This window comes from Oreochromis aureus, linkage group 23, assembly GCF_013358895.1.
Source record: "Oreochromis aureus strain Israel breed Guangdong linkage group 23, ZZ_aureus, whole genome shotgun sequence".
In the NCBI taxonomy this organism is placed as follows: domain Eukaryota; kingdom Metazoa; phylum Chordata; class Actinopteri; order Cichliformes; family Cichlidae; genus Oreochromis; species Oreochromis aureus.
In genome coordinates this window covers 43,743,382-43,763,775 of record NC_052963.1, presented here as the reverse complement: position 1 = coordinate 43,763,775, position 20,394 = coordinate 43,743,382, and the positions used below count along the sequence as shown (strand labels likewise).

General features: G+C 41.7%; 1 protein-coding gene across 4 annotated transcripts; it reads right to left on the bottom strand.

The window, feature by feature from the left end:
- Positions 1–1,484: 1,484 nt before the first annotated feature.
- On the bottom strand, positions 1,485–14,918 carry LOC116333320 (vitamin D3 hydroxylase-associated protein-like). Of its 4 annotated transcripts, none has more exons than XM_039606947.1 (16): positions 14,825–14,918; positions 8,522–8,759; positions 8,066–8,179; positions 7,575–7,715; positions 7,325–7,458; positions 6,990–7,196; positions 6,762–6,802; positions 6,512–6,636; positions 6,222–6,347; positions 5,267–5,364; positions 4,933–5,032; positions 4,796–4,839; positions 4,651–4,690; positions 4,467–4,575; positions 3,758–3,903; positions 1,485–1,810 (listed from the first exon to the last, which is right to left on the bottom strand). In XM_039606947.1, exons 1-16 carry the CDS (start codon positions 14,851–14,853, stop codon positions 1,688–1,690), a joined length of 1,815 nt encoding a protein of 604 aa, XP_039462881.1. In that variant the 5' UTR covers positions 14,854–14,918; the 3' UTR covers positions 1,485–1,687. The 4 variants fall into 4 exon arrangements, with proteins under 4 accessions (XP_039462881.1, XP_039462883.1, XP_039462882.1 ...); XM_039606949.1 differs by lacking the exon at positions 14,825–14,918 and adding an exon at positions 9,881–9,995; XM_039606948.1 differs by lacking the exon at positions 14,825–14,918 and adding an exon at positions 9,822–9,978.
- Between the last annotated feature and the right edge of the window lie 5,476 nt (positions 14,919–20,394).

Genomic DNA, 20,394 nt, shown 5'->3' with positions numbered 1-20,394 from the left:
TACTAAACAAAAGCAAATGTACTATGTACTAATTCATATTATCATCAATGAAAATAAGTTGGGGGGTTTCTTATTATTATTTTAAAATAATTTTAGTTCAAAGTAATTCAATGAGTGCTGTTAGGGAACATGTTAACTATCAGAAGGGAGCTGTCAACAGGCAATTAGCCCACTTTAAAGTCCAGAAAGAGTAATTTATCATTTTTATAATATAATTCCATCCAAAATACTTTGAAACATATGCTGTTGGGTAAATATTATAGTATGCTAATTATATATTTTTTTTAAATAAATTGGGTTGCACCAGCTACCTTGACCTCAAAACCTTTTTTTAAACACAAATTGCTGCACATTCAGACGCAGATATTGCAACACAGATTGCTCATTGCCATTGATTAACTAAAATACACACACACACGTACAAACACAGACATATAGTTTCTGTTTTATATGTTAGTGACCTTATTTTTTAAACATTACCTGTGAAGCCATTTAAACACTTACACATGGCTTTAGCCTGTACAAATACAACTGACTTGACTTTAGCAAAATACATAAAATTAATGTTACAGACAGCTTAGAGCAAAGAAATATAGGTGTGTTCTGTGCAGATTATTTTCTATACCTATTGTTTAATGTTAATTTTCAACAGTTTTAAACATGTTCTAGCACTGTCTCTTTGCCTTTTATTGACATGATTCCAGTTTTCAAGCTTTTAGTGGCTTTTCATGCTTTATTACATGAAATGGATGGTGTTAGGGAAAATTTTTCATGTATGGTTAAGATGTCCTTTTATACCTCTATATTTTTGTATTGCAGGGATAAAGGAAAGTGGAATCAGCCACTGACACATTAGACTTTTTGCATTCCACAACTTGTTGCTGCCAAAAGATATATAAAGTTCAGGGCCTGATATGTATGTGTATATGAACAACACAGTTTAATACAGGAGAAACCTTCTTGGCTCTGGGTGTGATAAGATAGTGTTCTCTGCAATAAGAAAGAGACTTTATTGTGTCGGTTAAAGCTGATATCAGCATGACAATAAAACATCCTGGTAACAACTGAGGTAAGGTGTTTTCTCACACAGGGCACTCTGTCAAGTGAGATCTCTCACTGTAAGCCAATGACTGTTGCCACGTGGAAAAACTATCACGAGAACAAATCAGGGAGTGTCAAGTCTAAACCACGGCTCTTCCACTGTGTCATTTTTTCAACCAATCAGACAGCTGCACATTCTCATGTAAATCTTTCTGTAACTGCTAAGATAGGTTACTATCTTTTGGGAAGTTGGCTGCAGCTGACTGCTTGCAGACTGCTGATTTTTGATCATCCAATGTTTTAATAAATACACCAAAAGATGAAACGTTTTGACTGGTGGTTCCTAAAAGTGGATAAATGATCATGCTAACAATGGTGATAGAAAGACAATATAAAAGACCTGCCTTCAAAATATAAGAACAAAGAACAAAAAAAACAAAACATAAATGCATAATTTTGCCAGTTAACTTTTATTTAACCTTTAGCAAACAGCCAAAAAACAAAAAGTGTCTAGATTAAGCCTGTAGTGCAGAGAATATTCCACCATTTATGACACAATGAGCTCATTATTACAGGATATCCTCAAGTTAACATGTCTCCTCTGAAGTCTGCAGCCTCTCCTGTGAGACTGAGAAAGAAAGCAGCTTTACTTCTTGCTTTCTTTGACCAGTTGTTCCACTTCCTTCATGAAGCGCAGGCAGAGCTCATCCTGCCACAGCAGAGCAACACACTGCACCGCCACAGGTAGACCCTCGCCACCGGCCACTGCCTGAACACACAAACACACTCCTGTCACTTAATGCTCAGCAGCTGAACGCACCGCAGTCTCCTTCATCCATCTACTGTAACAAAAAAAACCTCTACAAATATTGGAGCAGCAATAGACTGATCTGGTTCAGTTCTTGTTTCTGTGTAAAGTCATGTTAAGTAAATAAAATTGAAGTGAATGTTCAGAGTAATACATCACAATTTTAAATAACATTCCAGAGAAAAACAAAATGGCATTAATTTAAAAAAAAGTTAAAAGTAATATCCATGAGCTGAGATTCTTTTTGATTTGCCCTAGTGGTTTCTTAATTTAGCTATTACAAGATATAACTGATACTAGGGAAAAATTAGATTCAAGCAAGTAATGTTTATTATTACTTCAATATGCACAGAGGAGTAATAGGACACATCCAACAATGAGCTCTACATAGCCTGGGACAGATGTGCTACAGCAGCTGATTGAAACCACGTTAAAGTACACTGACGCACATTTACAAGTATTCAAAAAAAGAAATGTATCTATACTTTAGACTTTACATCGGGGTCTCCTGACTTGTTGTGGCTGCATGAAAAGCTGGTCTGACAGTGAGTCTGAAACACCAGATTTGAAAGTTATGCATGTGTATACATCTGTGATCTCAGGTATTGTCAAAGTCTATGCAGCTGAATTTGTGTAAATCCATCAATAATAAGTAATGGTGTTGGAGCACAGCTGATGTGCTGAAAACCTTGTGTGCTGTTTATGATCCTGGAATTATAACTGTTTAAGTGGAGTGTAATAAAACTTTATTAAGGAAAAGTGTATTTTTAAAGTTTATCAACATAAATACATTGTTTTGATGTCCATCAAAGGTCTGATTCTTTTGAGGATAGGGCCTAAAATCAGTGTTGTCCTCCTGCCTGTCTCTCCATTTTTGGGGCGTTTCTCTTTGAACCCCATCGCACAGGCTGTGAAACTGAAGAACTGGAAGCAGTTCTGTTGCTGCTGGCGCTGTGTGACTCCTTTAGTTTGGAGGTTACAAGTCACCTCTGACTTCACTGAGTAAATTTAGCATTAAGTGGTTTGGTAGTCAGTTCCTTGGAATGGTTAGTCTGATTGCCTATTGATCTTGCTTATCGGTTGCACTTGCACATGAGATACAATCAGCTGATTTCAATTCATTTCTGCCGTAGGGTGAAAATAGTGACACAGTCTACAATGTGTATATAAACATTACTTTTATTTTAATTTGCAGAAAAGAACGAGTGTGAAGGTACAGTGGAAAACATCCAGAACAGAAACAGCTGCAACAGTTTTTAATCTACTGCACAATATTTTTAAGGCTAATTCACATTTTTCTGTATTTTATCCTCAGTTACTTTGACACAAAGGCATCTGCTGTGATGCTTACACCTCTAATAAAGTCTCACAAGTGTCAGCTTTGTTTTTATACATATGGCCTGTATTTGTATAGCGCTTTCCCAGTCCCAAAGGACCCCAAAGCGCTTTACACCTCCAGTCATCCACCCATTCACACACACATTCACACACTGGTGACACATAGATATCAAAATAGGGATATGTACTGATAAATGATTAGAATTATAATATTTCTGGATGTCTGCGTTAAAACTGAATCGACTCGAGTCAAAATCGATACCCAGCACTAATTTTATGGAGAAATACGAATGTAATGTAATGAGTTGTGTAATGAATTGGCTTTGGGAATAATTAAGTATCGTACTGGATTACTTTTAAGAAAAGTGTTCTGTATAATATGTTTAATTATTACTTGTTGGAATAATGATGCCAACACTGTTTTTCCACCTTTTAACCGAAGTCTTCTTACTCACTCTCTTTGTAAAGAAATTTTTTAACGCCAACACCCAGTTTGACCTGACACAATGTGTTAGTAAATCGGGCTCTATGTTTTCAATCACTCTTGCCTCACTGGTACATGTTGCCTACCTCTTTGAAGAGTTTGTCCCACATGTCCTGATAACAGCCCTTATAGTGCTTGAGTTCCTCCTCATCCTTTGCGGTCACTGTGGAAACAGTGACTACACCCGCAGGAAAGTTTAGGAGATTGTAGAGCATCGTGTAACTGACAGCATCTTAAAGCACAGAAAAGAAAAATAGATTATTGATAAAGAAACATAAACAATATTCTTAACCTTTACAAATGCAGTTGATGTTTAATTTAAATATAAGTTAGTTAATGCAATAATGCCTTTGCATGACTCCTTATCCAGATGTTGTAATCCAGGTTCCCTTTTAATGAAGTAATGTCTGGAGACAGTTTCATAACTCGTACTGTGCTGCACTGTCCTGTAATGCCCAGTTTTCTCAGCAGTAGACAAAAGCAGTCATCCTCATCTTTGATGAAATGTCTCTTTTTCTTCACTTTTTTTAAGTCCTGTGACTCTCTTGTATTGTAACATGTAACAGTTTTGTACACTGCCATTCTGTTTTGTTTCTCATGTGTATCCAGTTCCCCAGTGAGGAATCTCTCTGAATCCACTACAACATGAATTACACGTTTAGCTAAACTTCATTTACAAATAGAAGCACTAAACACAATTACAAATTAAACTGGAAAAATAAAGCGGTTATTTTCTTAGTCCCTGCAATCTTTTGCCTTTTATAATTTACAGCTATCATAATCAGTTTGCCATACTTAAAATTTTGCCACAGTATAAGAAGTTGTAGGCTGGTCCAGTCACAGGGCACAGCAGCACATCAATTTTGCAGCTCCTCCAATGTGCTATTGTCTCATGGATGTAGTCCTAAAGAAAACACAGGAAATCTAAATTTCATCTTCAGGCTTTCATACGTGACCATGCATCATCAGCTGGCAGTACCTCAACAGCAGCATGTTGCTTCCACAGCTCTGGAACAGATCTAAAAATGAAGTAGAATGTTTGGATATAATTCCTAGCACATGGAAATGTAACAAAGAAACTGAGATTCAAGCACAAATGAACAATTGCAAGAATACTTTCTCACCCAACTCCACAAAGAGCACCAAAGTTAGCAGAAACACGAGGAAACTGCCAAAAGAATAAGACAAACTAAGGTGTAAAATTAATTTTCAAACCAATGTCTAAATTTATATGTTTCTGTCACAGAATTAGAGGACTCACCACGGGTTTGAGCAAGAATGAAATGGTTTTCTTCAACCACTTGGGAAAGCCGTAAGGAAAAACCTGAGGCTCCAGACAAGGGTCCACAGGTCCCCCTTTCCTAAAATGAAAGAGATCATTGGCACACAAGAAAACAGTCTGTTCAGAGACACTGAACTGAAAATTACTGTAATAGTTTCAAAAGGAACCACAACCCCATGTTTGTCATGAAGACAATGGCAGCATGGTGATGTTTAGTGGTTAGCACTAAAAAGGAACAAAATCTCTAAATGTTAGATGATTTAAGTTTAGAAGACAAATGGTACTAACTGACTTATTTAATGGAACAACTCACAGTTTTTGTAGCAGGGTGGTAGCTCCATCTGCAAATAAACCCTTTAAAAATAGTTCAGGGATAATTTGATCCATCTTCAGTGGACAGTAAGGGACGAGCTAAAGGCACAAATGACAGGATTAATGACCTATGACTCATAGGGCTGTGCGATATGTCGAAATATATCAGATGACGATATGAAAACATCTATTGTTTCAAATTATATGCTATTGTTTGTTTCATGGTGTCGCAAGATAAACTGTTTACAGCAATATTTTTTCATCGGGGCACAGAGAATACCAGCTTAGCCAGTGAAAATGAGGCAGCACCAGGTAGCTCCAAATAGAAGGACCAGTCAAAACAAGTCAAGGACCTTATTCCTAAACGAGGGGCTACCTTTGTAGCATGGACATGGTTTGGTTATGAAAAGTCTGACATGGACCAGAAAACTGTGCTATGCAAATTACGCTGCAAACCGGTCCCCACCACAGACTCAAACAGGAAAAACCTCCTCTACCACCTACACAAGAATCACGTGAAAGAGTATGGAGCAAGTTTATGGATGAGAAGCAAAAAAGAGCCGTCAGGTGCTCAAAATAAGCTTTAGACTTAACCATTAGAACAGGCTTTTCACCACAACACGCCATGTAATAAATACTAAAAGAAATTGGACGCCCCGTTACAACTTATGTCTAAAAATATATAACTTAATGCATCGGTCAAAGTACTCGACTCCAGGTACACGACGCCCAGCTGAAAACACTTGACGCAAGTCGAGTTGCCCGAGATTCACAGAATTTACTGAAAATGAATTTTTTTTAAAATTTATATCGTTATTGGGATGAAAAACGTCTTATATTGGGATATGAGATTTTGGTCATATCGCACAGCCCTAAATCACATACTTGGCTTGACAGTGATCGTAGTGTGTGTGTGTGTGTGTGTGTGTGTGTGTGTGTGTGTGTGTGTCTCTTACTGTGTGTCCTGCTTGCTCTAACAGAGCTTTGACCTCTCTGACGCCTCGGGCCATGCTTGGAGATGGTTGCGTGTAGCCATCGTTTTCCAAATAACCAATCCTTAGAGGTCTGGAGCTTCTGTATATCTAAGGGTCAATCATTTTTATTTCCTGAGTAAATTAAATATAATCAGTTTACAAAGGTTAAGATTACAGCCTGTAAAGAGTAATATAAGAGTAATATAAAGTGCAGCGTTAGGAAAAAAAATAATCATTAACAGATTTCATGAATCCCACAGTACAGGACACACCTCCATGTTAAAAGGTAATGGTGGAACAGTGGGGTCCAAAGAAAACATGTGGTCACAAAGAAGTGCCTGCATGCACAGAGCCAGGCTGTCCACATCTCTTGCCATGGGTCCAGCAGATGACGGCACTGGTTTCATACAAAATATAAAGCAGTGACTCAAATATTTGAGACAGTTTGTGTTGGTGAAATATTGCTACACAGTGGTTATGTAACTACATTTACTTTATATGTAAAGTAGGTATGTTTCTTACCTGACTTTTGCCCTCGATAAACTGGACGAAGCCCCTGTAAACTAATCATTTCCCAAAGGTGTTAACAGAGATAAAAGTTTTACTCAGTAATGTGTAAAAACTTTCTAGGAAACTGACTGAATGAGACCCAAAGGTGTTAACAGAGATAACAGTTTAAATCAGATAAAAGTTTTACTCAATGTGCAATAATTTTCCAGGAAACTGACTCTAAACTAACATAAAACCCACCTGAGCCGACCTGCAGTTGGTTTGAAACCACAGATTCCACAGAAGGACGCAGGAATACGGATACTGCCACCTATATCAGTGCCTATACCAAGCAGGGAGCCCCCTCCCCCGATGAGAGCCCCCTCCCCACCAGATGAACCTCCAGAGGTCTTCTGGGGGTTATGAGGGTTCACAGTCTGCCCGTAGATAGGATTACTGCAGTCATAGCTGTGAACAGACAGTTAATGAGTCTTTTCATATTATTCACACTTGGAATGGACAAAGGCAACTTAATACATGAACACAGTTTTAAATGTGCTGTAGATTTTTATGTGATTAACTGGTAAAAGATGTACTTTAAAAGGGCTTGAGGCAAGTTGGTTCTCACAAAGGGAATAGCTCCTTGTTTCTTTAGGACTTGAACAAGCACACTGTCCTTCTCAGCAGGCTGGTCCAGGTTTATGATCACACCACAAGAACAGTCATGATTCTTGTGTTGGAAAAAGCAGAAGATGATAATGTTACATCAAATACCTGAGCTATAATGCTCTGATGGGAAATCCTTTAACTGTAACTAAAATTTGCATTGCATAACCTTTGTAATACCTTAAATGCAAGATTTTCCTTGATGCTAACTGGAACTCCGTACAAGAGACCATCCTTGTTGGAGCCAACAGTTTTCAGCTGGTCCAAACTCTCCAGCAAAACTTCAGTGCAGCAGTTCAGCTTTTTGTTTACAGCCAGAGTCTGTTGGAAAGGAAACATCATCATCATCATTACATCATCTTTGTAAAATATTAAACTCTTGTTGGAAACACAAGTATTGTGTGACACATGAGTCTGTGTTGCTTATATGAATATTATGACCCAGTGTGTCTAAACTTTAACTGTAATAAGACACAATTCTGTGTAATAAGAACTAAAAAGCAGTGATTTATAAGTAGGACTAATGTCAAAAATAAATAACACTGAAATAAGGCTGAGTAATTTTAATCATTACTTGTAAAAATTAGCTTTTGGTGTATTTCATCTATTATGAACAATTTGTTTTATTATGTTACATTAGGTGAACCTTTGTGTCATGCTGGATATTGAACCTTTTCCATGTAAGAGTAAAGCACATCCTCGGGGCTCAGTAAACCTTTGTTCAGCTGCTGCGTCAGCTCAGACAGGGAGAGCGTCAGGATCAGAGCAGAGTCAGTTGTCGGATGCTAGAAGACACAGACCCACAGAATCATTATGTTATTATTATTTCTTTTAAAGGCTGCAACAAAGAGACGGAAACACATCCATGTACAGATTCAGGATTCTTTCTTTGCCCAATTTTCCACATCTTCACACACTTTCTCAAACACAACAGTGAGTTCACTGCACTTAAACGGTCTGCACACTCATACCTTTAATTTTCATGCTAAGCATGGAGACCTCAAAAAGTGCCAGTATGTTAGTATTTAGTGACTAATCCTCTGCCAGGTTAAACTAAAAGTACATCATTAGCTGAGATTTCTTTCTAAATAGAAAGTAGAAAAAAACCCAAAGCTCTGAACTCTCACCGACTCTTTGTACCGGAGCACCGCCTGCTCGGCCCGCTGCAAGCTCTCATCTCTCCTGTTTCTGGCTCTCTTGATCTTTTCTTCTGCCTTTCGGTGGCTGTTGATCTTTTTCACCAGCACAATCAGGTATCCCCCAAAACAGGCAACACCAGTGAGCAGAGCCGCTGTCCAGTTGATCATTTTCACTCTATTAATAAACGTTTCAGTGTTCTGTGTGGTTTTCGTCTTTGTCCTGGGGCTGCAAATTGGTTTAAATGCCACGTGGACAAAACACACAGCTGTTTAAAAGTGACAAACTTGCCTTGTTTTAGCTGTGAACTAAACAAGTGGGCGTGCCAAGCATGTAGGTTGCATTATCTTCAGGAGTGGACTGGTAAAAAGTTAACTTAAGTTTTCTGTGTTCAAATGGTCACAGTTTGAGCTGCTCTAAAATGCCTTTTTTATTTACTCATTAACCAGCAGCCACCAACAACTAATATGAGCGCAAGAAAGAGTGATTAACCCACTAACAAAAATCAATATGCTATGTAATTAATAGCATAACACAGTACTAATTTAGCCTATATGCACAAGAACATAAAATTAATTAGCTCCAAGAACGTAAAGAAATTATGGAAACTTGTTGCTGAGTTAGAGCAGCTTCATTGTGAGTACACAGTACTAAAAATAATTCAAATTTTCTGAGTGAGCAATACTAAATGATTATCCACTGACATAAACATTTCCAGCGTAACTAAATTAAAAAACAGGTTGTGGTAACTTCATAATTTTCATTTTGTTAAGTTAGACCTGTGTTTGTAAATGAACCGCCCCATGTTGTGTAGCTTTCTGGATTTTATACTTATTGGGCTATATATTTATTTATTATACAGGCTATACAGTACATAACATCAAAACTTACATGTTTTATGTAACTAAAGTATGTAATTATGTGGGCTACAAACAATAATTAAGTTATAGACTATATTTATATGAAAAACGTGTATACTTACTGCATTTGAATCATTTTAACCATATGTAACCACCTGCATATGTGTTTGGAAAAAAAAAAGGCTTTGATTTTGCCACCCCATTTGGTTTCTTTGCCACCCTCATGCCGCCACCCTAAGAAAATTCCTCTAGATCCGCCCCTGCAGTAGCTGTCAAGACCAGGTGGCCTGTGCGTGGTATGGACCCAAATGCACACTAACGAAGGCAAGAAACTGGGTCTTAACAAAAAGCGAGCTGATTTATTGGCTGACAAAAGGTAACAAAACAAAAAGTAGAAGGACTCTTAAGCCCCTTTTCCATTAGTACCTACTCAGATCGACTCGGCACGTTTCACCACGGTTTTCAGGGCTTTCTATTAGGTCATAGTACCTGGTACCAGGTAGTCACACTGCATGCCACCAATTGGCTGGTTAGTAGCATCGCTCGATGAGCCACGAGAGCCTCTCGTTCACAAAGATCAAAACCGCCATTTTTGAAACCCGGCAACGAGGGAAATGTACGGTGGCCCTGAGAGGCCAAACGGACTGCAACTTAAGAAAACACCAGCAATAAGAAAAACGCTGCAAAAGCACACAAAACACAACGGAAATAGGAAAAAACAGATTTCCAAAAGCACAAGGGAAGTGTTTCAGGGGAGTCAATAACCTTTGCAGGAACCAAAATATGCTAAGAATTGCGCTGGGAGACACTTAAAAGAAGTGGAGGATCTATCAGTTTCGTGAGGAAAGAAAAGATGAGAGGTAAGTCTGTTAGCCTAAGTATTAGCCTAAAACTCCGTCATCAGTATTATTTAAATCATGAAAAAACACACCTACCATGTTTTGGGTTCCTGCAACTGGTCCGTCGGGTTATTGTCTCCCCAGAAACACTTCCCTTGTGCTTTTGGAAAAATGTTTTTTCCTATTTCTGTTTTCTTTTTTCCTATTTCCATTGTGTTTTAATCCATCCACCTCAGATGGATTAGTTTCGTATTTGGATTCTGCTTGTAAATCTGTCCTTGACGTTGTCGCTCCTTTTATATTCAGACAATGCAAGCCTAAGGCTAGTCCTTGGCTAACTGATTTTACCAGAGCCACTAGAAAAGAATGTAGAAGATGTGAAAGACGGTGGAAAAAAGATAGGCTGTGTGTCTCTATGGAAGCTCTTAAGACTAGCTGGAAAGTCTATCAGAGAGCAGTAAAGGCTGCCAAGCACTCCTATTTTTCTCAACTTATTGCTGCCAGCTCGCATAACCCTCGTGTTCTATATAACACTATAAATTCTGTAATTAATCCGAAAGGCAATATTCTTTTGCACTCTTCTGCGGTTATGTGCAATAAGTTTCTTAATTATTTTGTGGACAAGGTTGCTAGTTTGAGACCCCCGACTCAACCTACTGCTGACCCAGCCATGCATGGTTCTTGCTCAAGTCTGTTCTCTGCTTTTCTACCAATTGTTTTATCTGACATAGATAAACTTGTGTTGAAAGCTAAACCGTGTGGCTCTCCTAATGACGTTGTTCCTCCCCGTTTTCTTAAAAAGGTATTTCCTATCATTGGACCACACATTCTGAACATTATTAATACTAGTCTTTTGTCTGGTCAAGTACCTAGGGAATTTAAGCATGCAGTCATACATCCTTTACTTAAGAAACCGGGCTTAGACAGTTCAGTCATATCCAATTTTAGACCCATCTCTAAGCTTCCCTTTCTTAGTAAGATTCTGGAAAGGATTGTTTATACTCAGTTGATGGACTACTTGAATGACTCTAATTTGTCAGAAATCTTTCAGTCCGGCTTTAAGCCATTCCACAGTACGGAGACAGCCCTCGTAAAAGTTATGAATGACATCCTGATAGCCACAGACCATGGTAAATATGCAGTGCTGGTCTTGTTGGCCGCTGCATTTGACACAGTGGATCATGATTTGTTGATCTCCCGCTTACAGCACTGTGTGGGAATTTCTGGTTTGGCACTTTTGTGGTTAAAGTCCTATCTCTTAAATAGGACCTTTTTGTGTTAAGTTGGGGTCGGCTTCATCCTCTGTGGCCCCTCTGCTTTGGGGTGTGCCACATGGATCTATTCTTGGGCCGTTATTGTTTTCATTGTACCTTTTGCCTCTTGGCGTGATTTTCCGGAAACATGGAGTGCCATTCCATCTATACGCAGATGACTGCCAGCTCTACTTACCCTTTAGTCTTTCTGATAGTCTCCCAACTCGACCTCTGCTTGACTGCCTTACTGATGTCAAAGCATGGATGGCAAAAAACTTTAAATTTTAATGATCGGAAGACAGAAGCAATTTTATTTGGCCCAAATCGTTCTTCTCATACTCCGGATGTTGATCTTGCAGCTTTAACTTCCCAACTAAAGAGTTCGATCACAAATCTCGGAGTTAAAATTGATTCTGCACTTACCTTTAATGACCATGTAAACGGGGTGGTAAAATCAGCATTCTATCACCTCAGACGTTTATCAAAGGTTAAGCCCTTTCTTTCCAAGCGTGACTTGGAAAGTGTTATTCATGCCTTTATTACCTCACGTTTAGATTATTGTAATTCTCTTTTAATAGGGGTTGGGCAGGGCACTTTGTCACGCTTGCAATTAGTGCAAAATGCTGCGGCACGATTTTTAACTGGCAGAAGAAAATTTGATCACATCACTCCGATATTGGCCTCTCTACACTGGCTTCCAATTGAATTTAGGATCCGTTTTAAAGTCCTTTTATTGGTTTTTAAATCTCTAAATGGTCTGGCACCTGTTTATTTGGCTGACTTGTTGAAGCCCCACGTCCCCACTCGTTCCCTTTGGTCAGCTGAGCAGTTGCTGCTTTCTGTCCCAAAGTCACGGCGGAAACTTAGAGGAGACAGAGCGTTCTCTGTTGCAGCGCCGATGCTTTGGAATAACCTTCCTCTCCATATTAGACAGGCTACATCAGTGCCAGTTTTTAAGTCTTTATTAAAAACCTATTTTTATTCCTTGGCTTTTAACTCTGTGGGTAACTGATTTTTTATTTTTTATTCTTTTATTTTTTATTTTTTTTATTACAATGTGCATATTAGTATTGTACAGCACTTTGGTCTACCAGGTGTGTTTTTAAAGTGCTATATAAATAAATGATGATGATGATGATGATGATGATGCTGCTGCTCTTGCAGCGTTTTTCTTATTGCTGGCATTTTCTTAAGTTGCAGTCCGTTTGGCCTCTCAGGGCCACCGTAGAGAAATGCCTACAAAAAAACACTGTGGTCTGATGAAAATCCACAGACGGAGCAGCAGGTATATTCTTGCTTCGATACCTTTGTTGTAGCATTTGTGTCGCATATTAATTACATTGCAGGACATGCAGAATGGAAAAAGGGCTTAAGGCAACACTAACCTGAACTGAACCGGTAGAACTATAAAGACTAAACACACTAAACACTAGAGACGAAGACCATAAACCTGAAACATGGGAACAACACAGACTAGGGAGACAAAAGGAGGAGATACAAAGGAAAACACGGAAGCAGTTAAGGGAGACAGGACACGGAGAGAGAAAGAGACATAACGGGCTGGGGAGCACATACATCAGAGATGGCCAACTCCAAGCCTCGAGGGCCGGTGTCCTGCAGGTTTTAGATGTGTCCTTGATCCAACACAGCTAAATTACATGGCTAAATTACCTCTTCAACATGTCTTGAAGTTCTCCAGAAGCCTGGTAATGAACTAATTATTTTATTCAGGTGTGTTGACCCAGGGTGATAACCTGCAGGACACCAGCCCTTGAGGCCTGGAGTTCCCCACCCCTAACATACAGTCCCGATCAAAATATTAACACCACTTTAAACCGCTTTTATTTTGCACAGTTGGATCTTAACAAGGTTTGAAGTAGAGCTTCAACATGCAACAAGAACAAATGGTAGTGAGACAAAACCTTTTTTTGAACATGCAATTTATTGAAAACAATGCTTAAACTGAAAGGGGGTGTTTTACAGCTGATCAAAAGTTTAGGACCACACCTCCAAAAAAAAAAAAAAAAAAAACCCCATAAACTCCCCAAAACAGAAATCAAAGTTCCAAACATGAAAGTAATGAGCAGCTCCACCGTTATTGTTGGCCATTTCAAAAATTTGTTGCAGCATGCTTGATGCAAGCGTTTCCATGAGGTGAGTGGGAACATTTCTCCAAGTGGTGAAGACAGTCGCATGAAGGGCATCTACTGTCTGGAACTGTTTGTCCATTTTTGTTAACTTCCCTCGCCAACTATCCCCAAAGGTTCTCAACTGGATTTAGATCAGGAGAACATACAGGATGGTCCAACAGAGTGGTGTTATTCTCCTTGAAGAAGTCCTTTCTCCTGCGGGCATTGTGTGCTGTAGCGTTGTCCTGTTGAAAAACCCAGTCGTTACCCCATAGACGAGGGCCCTCTATCATGAGGGATGCTCTCTGCAACATCTGGACTTAGCCAGCGGGCATTTGATGCCCTTGCACCTCCTGAAGCTCCGTTGTACCACTGAAGGAAAAAGCACCCCAGACCATTATAGCGCCCCCTCCACTGTGGCGTGTAGAAAACCTCTGAGGTGGGATCTACTCGTCATGCCAGTAACATTGGAAACCATCAGGACCATCAAGGTAAAAAAATTTTCTCATCAGAGAATAAAACTTTCTTCCACCTTCCAGTGTCCCATGTTTGGTGCTCTCTTGCAAAGTCCAAACGGTCAGTTCTGTGGCGTTCAAGGAGACGAGGCCTTTAAAGACGTGTTTTGTTTTTTAAGCCCTTCGGCCTCAGATGCCGTCTGATGGTTATGGGGCTGCAGTCTGCACCAGTAACGGCGTTAATTTGGGTCGAGGATCATCCAGTGTCTTGACGGACAGCCAATTGTATTGTCTGCTCAGTGCTGGTGAAATCTTTTTGGGTCTTCCACTTCACTTTTTTGTTCCATAACCCTCAGGATCATTTAAGAAATTCCAAATGGCTGTCTTACTGCGCCCACCTCAGCAGCAATGGTGCGCTGCGAGAGACCCTGATTATGCAGTTCAACAACCCAACCACATTCAAAAAGGGAAAGTTTTTTTTGCCTTTGCCATTAGCATATCATGACAGTGTGACTATTGACAGAAAATGACAATGAATCCACATTTTTCCACAGATTTGGGCTTTTAAAGGCATGTGGTCTTAAACTTTTGATCAGCTGTAAAACTGTTAGGTTAAGGCTGTGTGCAGGCAGGAGTGGTGGTAAGGAGGACCCAAAGTGCAGACGCTCGGAGGCAAAAGTGTATTTAAAAAAAAATTCAGCTTTAATGCTGGATGGCAAAAAGTAACAAAAACCCCGAAAATACAAAATAAACTTACATGAAACAGGCAGACGGAACACACAGCATAATGAACGGTAGATCGCGACAATGACAAACTGAAACACAGGGCTTAAATACATAGAGGGAGCAATCAGGGAATGGGCAACAGGAGGGAAACACAGCTGGGGCAAATCAGGACTAACGAGACAAGGAAAGCAAAACCAGATACACTAACATGAAACATGGACTTTCAAAGTAAAACAGGAAACATAACAGAGACGCGAACTTAACAAGGGGCTACAGCCGACAGGGGAGACAACAACTATAGAACACAGACATAAACCATAAGACGGAACTCTAAGAAAGAAACCAAAGACTAGAAATGATAAATAATATAATAAACTCAAAAGCCCTGGGTCAACGACCCAGGCATCCTAACAGTACCCCCCCCTAAAGGGCTGGCTCCCAGACAGCCCAAACCAAAACAAAAAACAACCCAACCAGGGCGGGCGGCGGGGGAACCGGACGGAAACACAAGGAGCCAGAAACCAAAACCCAGGGAACAAAGTCCAAAACAGAACAAAACAACAGCACTGAGGCCCAGGAAACGTCCAAAAGAAAACAAACAAGAGGGCCCACGAAAGGCGCAGAGGCCCAGGCAACAGCCTCGAAAAGGTTCAGGGGGCCAGCCCGGAGGTCGACGGCCCAAGAGTCCAGAAAAAAGGTCAGGAGGCCGGCCGGGCGGGAGGCACCGGCGGCGACGGAGCAGGTCAGGAGGCCGGCCACGACGGCGAGGACGTCCAGTCATCGGCCCGGAAAGCGGCCGGACAGGACGAGCAGGCCGGACAGGACGAGCAGGACGAGCAGGCCGGACAGGGCGAGCAGGCCGGACAGGGCGAGCAGGACGTGCAGGCCGGACAGGGCGAGCAGGACGTGCAGGCCGGACAGGGCGAGCAGGACGTGCAGGCCGGACAGGGCGAGCAGGACGTGCAATCAGAGGCCTGGAAGGAGGCCGGCGCTGTAGAGGCGCAGGATGTGGTCCGGACGTCGGCGTGGCCGAGGCAGGACCAAGCGAAGCTGTAGCCGAAGCCAGACCGGGCGAAGGCGAAGACTCAGAGGCCGGACCGGGTGAAGGCGAAGACTCGGAGGCCGGACCGGGCGAAAGTGGCGCCGCAGGCGACGGCGTGGGAGCCGGAGATGGTGGCGCTGCAGGCGACGCCGAAGCTGACGAGGAGGCTGCTGCAGGTGGCGCTGAAGCCGGAACAGGCGACGGCGCAGCTGAAGCTGGACCAGGCGACGGCGCAGCCGAAGCTGCCGCTGCCACAAGTGGCGGGGATGAAGCTGCCGCAGGCGGGGATGCTGCAAGCGACGATGTGGGCGCTGCAGGCGGCGATGTAGGTGGTGGCTGAACGGTCTCCCCGGAACCGTCAGTAGAGATGAGGATGCATTGGCTGGGTCCTCCAAGACCCCCAGCTGACGAGGCAGGAGGCTGGACGGGCTCCTCGGGCCCTCCAGCTGACGAGGCAGGAGGCTGGACGGGCTCCTCGGACCCTCCAGCGGGAACAGACGGCTGGAACGGTTCCTCGGACCCTCCAGCGGGAACAAAAGGCCGGACGGGCCCCTCGGACCCTCCAGCGGAGACAGAAGGCCGGACAGGCCCCTCGGACCCTCCAGCGGAGGCAGGTTGCTGTGGCTGGACGGGCCCCTCGGACCCTCCAGCGGAGGCAGGTGGTAACTGAGCAGGCGACTGAGCTGAGAGGTGAGCTAATGTTTGAGCTATGGATAGAAGTTTAAGTTCTATTGACTGTTGTAACGATGGTAGTAATGGTGGGTGAGGTGGTGGAGGAGCAGATGGCCGAGCTAGGTTTTCTGAGCCTACGGAGCCCGAAGAAAACTGCCGGATGGACTCACCAGAGCCTCCCGCGAGGACAGAAACAGGTGCGGGGGCCTGCTGAGCAGTAGCCGCTCCCACCCGCGGAGTAGGTACGGGCGCAGAGACTAGCGGAGCCTCAGCAGGCCTGGAAACTGGAGCAGGGACAAACTGGGCCCTAGCCCCCCTCACCCGCGGAATTGATACAGGTGCAGGAGATGGCTGGACTACAGCCGCCCTGGGCGGAGGAGAACAGGAAGGCAAAGGAGCAGGCTCCATGAAAATCGGCTCATCAAAAACAGGTGACGACCCTTTCCCACCACGTTTACCAGTCTGTACAGTCTTCGGTTTAACAGTTTTCACAGTCTCAGACTTTACGTGGCCAGGTTTAGAAAAAACAGACTTGGCAAAAGTGGGTTTTAGCTTATTTCCACCACGATCAACCATCTTAGGACTAAAAATCTCAGAGGAATGTATATTGTCATTAATTAACTCGTGAGGAGCTAAACCAAAACTGGCCTCCCAATCCAAATCATCATCGAGAAAAGAGATCCCGAAGGTGTCTGAGGTGAGATTATAGTCCTTTCTGTTTATTGGCTCAGTGTGGGAAATGTAGTTATTTCGACTCGCCGCAAATTGCTCAGAAGTGTCCTTATGACGGCGGCGTGGGCGCCGCTTACCTCGGGAGGAGTAATGCTGAGTCTCCAGCACGGAATGCGTGTCCGAAGTTAAACGCAGACCTCCCACTTGTAGTGTAGGTAGCACAAGTGCAGGCGCCCATAGTCGGGGGTGAGCCATGGCCTCCACTGGAGCTCCTCCTCTAGCTGGCAGAGTGCTACCTGCTGGCGCTCGTGCAGTTCAACGTCTGCTGGGTCCATGTTCTGGTCGCGATCTTCTGTTAGGTTAAGGCTGTGTGCAGGCAGGAGTGGTGGTAAGGAGGACCCAAAGTGTAGACGCTCGGAGGCAAAAGTGTATTTAAAAAAAAACTCAGCTTTAATGCTGGATGGCAAAAAGTAGTGATGGGTCCAGCAACACTGACGCACCGGCGCATGTATCAAGCTCACCTAGCGATGCCTGTATCGGTGCGTGCGTCGCTTTAAGAAAAAGTCACGTGATCGATACAGCTGCTGTATCGCTCATTACCAACGCGCCAAGCTGTTTTTAAAAGTTACCGCATCCACATCTGTCAACAGAACGAGTCGCCACCAAAAACCCCCCCACAAATTGACTTTCGCAAAGATAAATAAAAATACACATCTTTCCATAACAAAATGGAAATGTTTCTGCTGTGTGGGATCATTTTGATCTTTTAACTGCAAATAGTTTGTCTGTCTTTGCTTCAGTGTAATCTATCAGAATAGGAAAAACAGCAATGTGACTTGCAGTGTAAATTATTTATTTCATTTTATGCAGGATAAATGTCGCATCTGTTCTGCGGAGCTTTCTTACAAACAAAAGCACCTCCTCAGTGTTACAGAGGCATTACAGAGCCAAATATGAAAATGAGGAGACACATTGAGAATGAACACAGGTCGGCCTATATTGACACTGAACAGCTTTATCAACACTTTTTTTTTTTTATTAATATGTGTTTTATTATTTTGAAATCAAGCATCTAGGAAGACTGTTCTGGACCAGGCAGTCCTGAAGTTTATTATAAAGGACTGCCAACCCCTTAGTACTGTGGAGAGTGTCGGAGAGAAACATTCCAAGATCAGAGGATCCTTTAACGTACTGGGGGAATAGGAAGACATCTTATCAGAACCTTTTCCACCTGACTTTACAGTTTTTGTGTACCCCAGCTTCATCTGTGCCTGTGAGTTTTCCAAAGCTGGGGAAATGGTGTGAAAACCCCCGCAATAGACTGAATGCAAAAACATTGGATAAACTTATTTTTCTGAATAGAAATTTATAATAAACTCTGAATCAATTACATTTAAATGGGTAATATTATATTCACAATACTTTCATTTTAATTTTTACTTTATGTCATTCACAATATATTTTAAAGATGTCTACAATATTTGCAATGTAAAACATATAAAATGATTCCATGGAAAGTACAATACCTTACAGTGTATACACGTATGACTATGTCATTGAATCAGTGTCTGTTGTGAGTCTCAAGTAAGTTCCCTGCAATGATATTTAAGGTCCAGCAGGTGTCAGTATGGAGCCAAACAGCAACACTGTGTCAACACAGTATTGATACAGTTTGGGGAATGTGCTGAAACGCTTCACGAGGCCTCATCTACCCATCACTAGCAAAAAGTAACAAAAACCCCGAAAATACAAAATAAACTTACATGAAACAGGCAGACGGAACACACAGCATAATGAACGGTAGATCGCGACAATGACAAACTGAAACACAGGGCTTAAATACATAGAGGGAGCAATCAGGGAATGGGCAACAGGAGGGAAACACAGCTGGGGCAAATCAGGACTAACGAGACAAGGAAAGCAAAACCAGATACACTAACATGAAACATGGACTTTCAAAGTAAAACAGGAAACATAACACAGAGACGCGAACTTAACAAGGGGCTACAGCCGACAGGGGAGACAGCAACTATAGAACACAGACATAAACCATAAGACGGAACTCTAAGAAAGAAACCAAAGACTAGAAATGATAAATAATATAAACTCAAAAGCCCTGGGTCAACGACCCAGGCATCCTAACATAAAACAGCCTGTTTCAGTTTAAGCGTTGTTTTCAATAAATTACATGCTCAAAAAATGTTTTGTCTCACTCCCATTTATTCTTGTTGCATGTTGAAGCTCTACTTGGAACTTTGTAAAGATCCAACCATGCAAAATATGATTGTTTTGTCATTTCCCAAGGGATTTTACTCTTTTGATTGGGACTGTATATGAATGCACATGACAGATGGGGGAGACATGGAATGAAACACGAGAAGGGATACATTTAAAGACGAAACAGAACAACCCGACTAAGACACGCAGAGGGTGAGGGAGTGATATGCTCAGAAACGTTAACACAGACGGCAAAACAGGCTCTCAAAGGAGACATGAAGAAAAGGGCACAAAAGGGACGTAACGAACAACAGAACATAGACCAGAAATTTCCAATAAACTCAGTGTAGGACTAAGCTCAATGCTAAATTATAGAAAACTCAATCATAACTACTAAGGAATCACAAAAGCACAATAAACTCAAAGAGTTGGGTCAAATGACCCAGAACCATCACAGTAATACTTAAGACTAGTTTTGGGTATCGTCTAAATATTTACTGTAACATGAGAACTCAGGCGTTTGTGTGTGTGGAGTATAGTTGGAACAGAGGGACAGTCAAAACACCTAAAATAACTTGTGTACAACAAGTCGGAGTTCTTGTTTCTCTTCTGAACATTGGTATTAACATGCTCTCTGAACATGGGAAATCTGAAGCAGGACAGCAGCTCCGACTGGAAGATATTAGAATGTTGATTTTTTCAAAAGGGTAAAATTTTCACTTCACTATACCAAATGCACATTGAATAATTCCGTGTGCCTGAACTTAAATCATTTTAATCTTCATTCTGTGCTGTTAAGACTGACATAAAATATTGTCTTTCAAGGTCATCAGATAATCCACAGAAATGTGCGGGCTTTCTCAGTAGGATCCAGTTGAGAGTAATTATTGAAATATACTTTTGAGATGATTGAATTTTAACCAGATTAGCTGATTGTGAATTCACATATCTATATCAGTCAGCTTTGCACTTGGTAGGAAAAAAAATGGTGATGGAGC